The sequence below is a fragment of the Colobus angolensis genome, unplaced genomic scaffold (genome assembly GCF_000951035.1).
Source record: "Colobus angolensis palliatus isolate OR3802 unplaced genomic scaffold, Cang.pa_1.0 Scaffold72, whole genome shotgun sequence".
Lineage (NCBI taxonomy): Eukaryota > Metazoa > Chordata > Mammalia > Primates > Cercopithecidae > Colobus > Colobus angolensis.
Window position 1 is genome coordinate 5214789 of NW_012120932.1, and position 9348 is coordinate 5224136.

General features: G+C 39.5%; 1 protein-coding gene across 1 annotated transcript in view; it reads left to right on the top strand.

Annotated features, from left to right (window-relative positions):
- CDC14B (cell division cycle 14B) overlaps positions 1 to 9348 on the top strand; it is a 66198-nt gene that overhangs the window by 29943 nt on the left and 26907 nt on the right. The window contains exons 8-9 of the mRNA XM_011927502.1: positions 2841 to 2928; positions 3215 to 3445. Of these exons, the coding sequence (XP_011782892.1) occupies positions 2841 to 2928; positions 3215 to 3445 (319 nt within the window). The remainder of the gene's footprint in view (positions 1 to 2840; positions 2929 to 3214; positions 3446 to 9348) is intronic.

The window sequence follows — 9348 nt, forward strand, 5'->3', positions numbered from 1 at the left end:
TTGTGATCCACCCGTCTCGGCCTCCCAAAGTGCTGGGATTACAGGCTTGAGCCACCGCGCCCGGCCTCTTTCTTTTTTAGAGACAGGGTCTCACTCTGCTGCCCAGGCTAGAGTGCAGTGGTGCGATCTTGGCTCACTGCAGTCTCAACTTCCTGGGTTCAAGTGATCCTCCCACCTCAGCCTCCCAGTAGCAGGGATTACAGGCACATGCCACCATGCCCAGCTAATTTTTAAATGTTTTGTAGAGATGGGATTTTGCCACGTTTCCCAGGCTGGTCACAAACTCCTGCACTCGAGGGATCTACTTGCCTTGGTCTCCCAAAGTGCTGGGATTACAAACGTGAGCCACCGCACCCAGCCACACAAAATTTCTTAAAAAGATAGGACAGGGCCAGGGAGAGATAAGCCAGGCAAAACCACAGGTGCGTTCTATGTTTTTTAACATATATATATATATATATATTTCAAAGAATAAGTAATTTGATTCTACAGCTTCGTCCTCCAAATAGGGAATGAGTAAGATACTGTGTTAAAGGCCTTTTCAGCCCAGAGTAATTGTAGCCTCCTGTCTTCTCAGCCTGCTGTAGTTACCTCGAGCAGACTTGCTCCCCAGCAATGGGGAGGAGCAATGGGGAGGTGATTTCTCAAACAGCAGCACTTCATGTAGCAGCATCTTGAATCCTCAGAGAACTCTTTTTCACAATGTCCAAAGTAAATATTATTTCAAACTCTTACGTATAACTGAACTATTTTTTCAACTTCAGGTAATAATGACACTCAGTTGTTACTGTGACGTACCGAAGATGTAAGAATACATTGTAGGATTCGTTAGGGCCAACCCAGTCTTCACTTCTCTGACAGCAGTCCATTTCTAGTCCAGTGGAGGTTTAACTAGCACCTTAAACTTACAGAATATAGCTAAATTATTAACACCTTTTTTGTGGCTCTCCTTTAAACATTTGAAGCAAGTTACTTTGTCTTGGTAAGCAAAACTGCTAAAAACACTAGTTGGTATTTGTTCCTTTCGTAGTGATGCCTTTGTATGCTGTTAATGAATAATATGGGCACTAAGTAACTGCCCTGTCACCGCTGTAGAGATTGGAGGGTCTGGGCTGGGGGGTAGCAGGGCACACCACAGGTGTCTTCACCTCCATGAAGCTGTGCGGTAACACAGGGAACTGTTTAGGTTCCCATACACCAGTTTTGTTCAATTATTATAGTGTATTTAGAAATTGGGGATAGTGTCTTTCATTGACTCTCCAATGCCCATTTTTTCCTGTTTCAGCTCCTCCGAATTCAGGATGTATCTTAATTAACGGCATCAGCAATTCAGTGAAATCTAGTTGTTGCCAACAACTGATCACGAGTTTCTTATTTAAAAGTCCGGATTTCTGATTTCACTTTAAAATTGGAATATCTGGCAACAGCTGCCCTCATTCCTGCTTTGACCTTTTCTTCTTCTTCTTCTTCTTTTTTTTTTTCAAGAGATAGGGTCTCACTATGTTGCCCAGGCTGGACTCAAATTCCTGGGCTTACGTGATCCTTCTGCCTCAGCCTCCCAAGCAGCTAGGACTACAGGTGCACGCCACGCCACTGCACCCGGCTGCTTAGACCTTTGTATTATGGAACATGGGCTGACTGATTCCCCATGTTGGTCATTAAGTCCAATAAGCTGATGTGGGGTTACCTGCCTGGTCCCTGAAGAGGTTCAAGAAACTCTGTTACTTACTCATTTTTAGGTACTTGTAGAAACACCCCAATTGCAAAGCTAATTTATCTGTTGTTTTTAATCACGAGTTGTCTCCTTCTCCACTATAAATTATCTTCTACTTCCTGCTTAAGTATCTCTTATCCATTTCATTAAGAGAGAAGTTTCTATTATTGTTCAATTTGAACTATATCTATGTTATAATAGTAATGGTAACTCAATCCAAAGGACCTAATAACAGGAAGTAACGTGTCTTATCTATCAGTTTACATTTGTTTTTTTCTAGGGACATACTGTGATCTCAGTATAGTTGTAATTTTGAGTTTCCTGGTGGGTTTAGTGAATTTATTTATTATTTTTATTTTTTGAGACGGAGTTTCGCTCTTGTTGCCCAGGCTGGAGTGCAGTGGCACCATCTTGGCTCACCACAACTTCTGCCTCCTGGGTTCAAGCGATTCTCCTGCCTCAGCCTCCCAAGTAGCTGGGATTACAGGCATGCACCACCATGCCCGGCTAATATTGTAGTTTTAGTAGAGACAGGATTTCTCCAGTTGGTCAGGCTGATCACGAACAAATGAACTTTTTAAATTGGTTGCCTTATTAAATAGCTAGGAAAATAGTGGAAAGACAGTCTCTGTAAGTAGGTAAGTAAGTAAATGTTGGGAAGCCAGAAACCTAAGTAGTTTTTCGAAAATCCTTTGTTTGTGGAGTCAAGATTACTCATGTTGGAAACCAGTTAGTCATTCAGGAAAACAGGGAAGTTCCCAGATTCCTTATACTGGAAAAGTTTGCTTGCTTTCTTATTAATTAGCAGCAATGAAATGAGAATTGATTCAGATAAAATAGCCAAATAGTTAGTATGTTTGTATGGCAGCAGTCAGCTCTGTATTCCAAGGGCTGATACCCTAGCAGTGAAACACTGTTAAAAGAAGGTGATTAGGACCAGGATATATGTCCATTCCCTGGATATACTTACAGCAGGGCAAATTGAGATTTGTGTCTCATGGCAATTTGTAAACAGCTTTTCCGCTAAAGCAGATGAGTTTGAAGTCCTTCAGAGACTCAGTCTTGAGTAGAGAGTTTGTGGGGAGATTACGTTTAAAAATGAATTGTGCTGGTCTTCCCCTTGCAGAAAGCAGAAAATGGAGATTTAAATTGGATAATACCAGACCGATTTATTGCCTTCTGTGGACCTCATTCAAGAGCCAGACTTGAAAGTGGTATGTGAAATTATGGCATCAGTCTCGTTTTGTTATTGAAAGTATCCTGTATTTTCTTTTGAAAGAGTTACACCAAGCTTGACCAAGGATTATTTAAGCATACTTGGTCATTTCATACATCATTCTGACTGGATTTTAACTTACTTTTTGTTTTGTTTTTTACAGTTATAATCAACTTAGTATTTAATTCCCAGTCCAGATACTGTTTCTGCTCAATTACAGGTGAAACTATTAGCCATTGTTTTCTTTATGTGTTTTACACAATCTGGTGCATTTCTTTATGTAGGTTACCACCAACATTCTCCCGAGACTTATATTCAATATTTTAAGAATCACAGTGTTACTACCATTATTCGTCTGAATAAAAGGATGTATGATGCCAAACGCTTTACGGATGCTGGCTTCGATCACCATGATCTTTTCTTTGCGGATGGCAGCACCCCTACTGATGCCATTGTCAAAGAATTCCTGGATATCTGTGAAAATGCTGAGGGTGCCATTGCAGTACATTGTAAAGGTACGTTTCTAGGAGTGGTTAAATAATAGTGTACAGTATGAGTATATGAATATGTAGAAACAGACCATATTCATTTAGTTTATGTGTCAGAACATGAAACTGCCTTTGTTTTTAGAGTGCCATTAAACCTTTGATTTCATATGAAAAGTATAGTAACTTATTTTCGTAAGTAATTCTACAAAGACATCACATTGAAATGCATTTATTTATTCATCAAATATTTATTGGGCGCATACTCTATAGTTAAGTTCTAGGATACATCAATAAGTAGCGTAGACTGTAAGAGCCTGTCTTTATGGAAACTATTCTTAACAAGTTGCTCTGTTTTCAGCAATTATAACAGTGCCTGGCACTTAATAGATATTTTTTGAATAAATGAATGACTATACAATAATACATGGTATGAAGGTAGTGGGATTTATTTAACTCTCTTTGTTAGTTAATTAAGAAACAAGGAGTATAGTTTTATTGAAAAAATCCAATATTGGATAAAAAGCTCAGCAAGCCTTGGGGAAAGGGGGAGACTGATCTCCAGAGTTACTGCTGTATTTGTAGTTTAAAATATAATGACAAAGCATCACATTTCAGTTTTTATTGAAAAATCATAAGGTATACAAAGAAACAGGGAAGTGTAGCCTATACAAAGGGAAGAAATACATCCAGGCCGGGCACGGTGGCTCACCTGTAATCCCAACACTTTGGGAGGGGCCAAGGTGGGTGGATCGCCTGAGGTCAGGAGTTTGAGACCAGCCTGACCAACATGGTGAAACCCCATCTCTACTAAAAATACAAAAAAATTCGCTGGGTGTGATGACGGATACATGTAAGCCCAGCTAATTGGGAGGCTGAGGCACAAAAATCACTTCAACCCGGAAGGCAGAGGTTGCAGTGAGCCGAGATTGTGCTACTGCACTCTAGCCTGGGCGATAGACAGAACAAAAAAAAGAAGAAGAAATAAATCCACAGAAGCTGTCCCTGAGAAAGATCAGATTGTGGACTTAGTGGGCAAAAATTTTTAAATAACCATCTTAAAGATACCCAAGAGTTAAAAGAAAATGTGGGAAAAGTCAAGGAAACGATCTATGAACAAAGTGTTAATAACCAGTTATAAAAAGAACACCAAAAAGAAATTCTGGAAATGCAATGTACTATAACTGAGATGAAAAATTCACTGGAGGAATTCAGAAGCATATTTGAGCACGCAGAAGAATCAGTGAGTGTGAAGCTAGAACCATTAAAAAACTAGCAAGTCTGAGAACAGGAAGAATAAAGAGCATAAGATAAACGAACAGAATCTAAGGGACCTCTGAGACATACCCAAGCAGACCAAGATACGGATTGTGGGAGTTCCAGAAGGAGAAGAGAAATAAAGGAGCAGACAGATGATTTGACTGAAAACTCCCCAAATGTGATATATGCAAGAATATCCAAGAAGCTCAACACACTCCAAGCAGGATAAACTCAGAGGCCCACGTGAGCATGCATTATAATCACGCTGTAACGACAGAGACACTCTTGAAAGCAGCAGGAGAGAAGTGACCTACCACATACAGGGGATACATCCTCTGAGATTGTCAGCAGATCTCTCATCAGAAACGTCGGAGGCTAGAAGGCAGTGGGTTGATATATTCAAAATGCGTAAGTGGGAGAAGACCTGTTAAGAATTCTACATCTGGCAAAACTCCTTCAAAAATAATGGAGAGGCCGGGCGCGGTGGCTCAAGCCTGTAATCCCGGCACTTTGGGAGGCCGAGACGGGCGGATCACGAGGTCAGGAGATTGAGACCATCCTGGCTAACACAGTGAAACCCCGTCTCTACTAAAAAAAATTCAAAAAACTAGCCGGGCGAGGTGGCGGGCGCCTGTAGTACCAGCTACTCAGGAGGCTGAGGCAGGAGAATGGCGTAAAACCCGGGAGGTGGAGCTTGCAGTGAGCTGAGATCCGGCCACTGCACTCCAGCCTGGGCGACAGAGCGAGACTCCGTCTCAAAAAAAAAAAAAAAAAAAATGGAGAAATTAAGACAGTGCCCAGGCAATCAATTTGCCTTTCTGATAAAGGCAAATACATGGACCATTATAAAAGCTAGTATTATCGTAACAAGATAATTTGTAAAATATTATTACTGTGACTTGTAATTGTTGTAACTTGCAAAAAACAAATAGAAAATCTGAATAAACCCCTAACTAGTAAGGAGATTAAGTAATCAAAAACCTCCTGAGAAAGCAAAACCTTGGACATAATAACATCACCAGTAAATTCTACCAAACACTTAAGTGAGAGTTTTTCATCCCTAGATCTGACCTGCAAGAAATACTAAAGGGAGTCTTATAGGTTGGAATGAAAGCACACTAGACAGTAACGCACAGCCATTGGAGAAAAGGAAATAAAGGTTTCTGATAAAGGCAAATACAGGGACCACTATAAAAGCTAATGTTATTGTAACAAGGTAATTTGTAAAATATTATTACTGTAACTTGTAATTATTGTAACTTGCAAATATTATGTAAATTATTGTAATTTGTAAAATAATTTGTAGTTTGCAAGTAGTATAATTGTATAGTATTGTATACAAAAATTGCAAGTACTATATTACTGTAATTTGTAAAACAGAGAGTAGAAACCAGTAGAGAAAATCAACAAAACCAAGGGTTGATTCTTTAAGAGGAATAACAAAAATGATAAACCTTTAGCTGGAATGATGAAGTATAAAAGGAAGAAGACTCAAACTGCTAAAATTAGAAATGAAAATGGCGTTACTACTGATACTATGGAAATAAATCTGATCGGTATTGTAGGACAACAAATTGGATAATCTACATGAAATGGACAAATTCCTAGAAAAACAAAATACCAGAACTAAATCATAAAGAAAATCTGAACAGACCCCTAACTAGTAAGGAGATTAAGTATTCCAAAACCTCCTGAGAAAGCAAAGCCCAGGACATGATAGCATCACCAGTAAATTCTACCAAGCACTTAAAAGACTAAAACTAGTCCTTCTCAAACCCTTCCAGAAATGTGGGGAAACAGGAACACTTTCTAATTCAATAAGGCCAGCATTACCCTGATACCCCAAACAAAAAGACACTGCAAGATAACTATAGGCCAGTATCCCTTACGAACATCGATGCAGAAACCTTGAACAAAATACTAGCCAATGGAATTCAGCAGCATATTTAAAAGGGTTGTGTACCATGACCAAGCAGGATTTATCCCATGATTGCAAGAGTGGTTCAACATATGAAAATCAATCAGTGTAATATACCACGTTAAGGACAAAAACCACACGATCATCTCAATGCACAAAAAGCATCTGACAAAAGTCAATACCCTTTTGTGATAAAAAACATGGTGCAGACTAGGTGTAGAGGGAGATTACCTCAACATAAGAACCATATGTGAAAAGCCCACAGCTAACATCCTGCTCAGTGGTGAAAGACTGACAGCTGTTCCTCTGAGCCCATGAAGAAGACAAGGATGCTTGGTTTTGTGGCATCTGTTTAATATGGTAATGGAAGTTCTAGCCAAAGCAAGTAAGAAAAAAAAAAAGAATTGAAATTGGACAGAGGGAAGTAAAATTATCTGTTTGCAGATGATATGACTTATATGTATTATAAAGAAAACCCTGGGCCAGGTGCAGTGGCTCATGGCTGTAATCCTAGCACTTTGGGAGGCCAAGGCTGGTGGATTGCCTGAGCTCGGGAGTTCGAGACCAGCCTGGACAACACAGTGATGAAACCCCGCCTCCACTAAAATACAAAAAAAAAAAAAGCCAGACGAGGTGCATGTGCCTGTAGTCCCAGCTACTTTGAAGGCTAAGGCAGGAGAATTGCTTGAATCTGGGAGATGGAGGTTGCAGTGAGCCAAGATCGTGCCACTGCACTCCAGCCTGGGGGACAGAGCAAGACTCTGTCTCCAAAAAAAAAGGAAAAGAAAACCCTCAAGATTACACACACACCCCACCAAGCCCTGCTAGAACTAATAAATGAGTCAGCAAAGAAGTGCCAGCATATAAAATCAACAGGCAAAAATCCCTTGCTTCTAAGCCACGACAATAAAAATCTAAAAAAGAAACTAAGAGTACAGTTTCATTTGTAATAGCGTCAAGAAGAATCAAATATTGGGAAATTAACCAAGGAGATGGAAGATTTGTTTAAAACATTTTTGAGAAAAATTAAAGAAGATATAATTAAATGTAATAACATCACATTTGTCCACTGGGTGACTTAATATTGTTAACATGTCAGTATTGCCCAAAGAGATAGACAGATTCAATGCAAGCCTGTCAAAATTCCAACATTGCTTGCAAAAATAGAAAAATGATTCTGAAATTCATTTGGGAATCTCAAGGGATGGCAAATGGCCAAAACAATCTTGAAAAGGAATAAAAAGGTTGGAGGACTCACTTCCTGGTTTCAAAACTTCATCATACAGGTCGGGCATGGTAGCTTAACACCTGTAATCCCAGTACTTGGGAAGGCTGAGGCAGAAGGATTGCTTGAGCCCAGGAGTTTAAGACCACCCTGGACAACATGGCAAAACCCCATCTCTACTAAAAAATACAAAAATTAACTGGGCATGGTGGTGTGTACCCTGTAGTCCCAGCTACTCGGGAAGCTGAGATGGGAGGATCCCTTGAACGTGGGAGGTTGAGGCTGCAGCGAGCCATGATTGTGCGGTTGCACTCCAGCCTGGGCGACATAGTGAGACCTTGTCTCAAAAAAAAAAAAAAAAAAAAGCTTGGTACAAAGCTACATCAATCAAGATGATGTGGTACTGGTATAAAGATAGATACAAAGACCAGTGAGATAGAATAGAGAGCTCAGAAATAAATCCTTGTGTATATGGTCAAATGACATTCAAGAAGGATACAGACACCACTCAATGGAGAAAGGTGCTGGGAAAACCTGATATCCACGTGTAAAAGAATGAAATTGGACCCTTACATAACACCATATACAAAAATTAACTCAAAGTGGATCAAGGACCTAAATATAGGACCTAAAGCTATAAAAGTCTTAGAAGAAAAAAGTGGGTGAAAACTTCATGACATTAGATCTGGCAGTAATATGACACCAAAGGCACTGACCATAAAAGAACAGACAAATTGAGCTATATAAAATTTTAAAACTTTTGTGCACCAAAGTGTACTGTCAGCAGAGTAACAAGGTAACGCATGGATTGGAGAAAATATTTGCAAATCACATCTGATAAGGGATTAACATCCAGAAGATACAGAGAAAACTCCTAAAAACTGCAACAAAACTCAGTTCATAAATGGGAAAAGGACTTGAATACACATTTCTCCAAAGGTATAAAATGACCAGTAAGCACATGCAAAATTCTTAGCATTTTTGACTTGTAGGGAAAGTCAAATCACAACCACAGTGAGATACCACTTTACACCCATTGGGATGGCTGTGATCTAAAAGAACAAAAACATCACCACCAGAAAATTACAAGTGTTGATGAAGATATGGAGAAATTAGAAGCCTTGTGTACTGCTAGTGGGAATATAAAACAATACAGCTGCTATGGAAAATGGTGTGACAGTTCCTGAAAAAATTAATGTCATTCAGCAGTAGGTGGTTATATGCCCAGAAACAATTGACAGCAGGGATATGAACAGATATTTTTATACCCAACAGAGTTCTTCTTCTTCTTCTTTCTTCTTTCTTCCTCCTTCTTTCTCCTTCTTTCTCCTCCTTTCTCCTCCTTTCTCCTTCTTCTTCTTCTTCCTCCTCCTCTTCTTCTTCTTCTTCTTCTTCTCCTCCTCCTCTTCCTCCTCCTCCTTCCTCCTTCTTCCTTCTTCTTTCTCCTTCTTCTTCTTCTTCTTCTTCTTCTTCTTCTTCTTTTTCTTCTTTCTTCTTTCTTCTTTCTTCTTTCTTCTTCTTCTTCTTCTT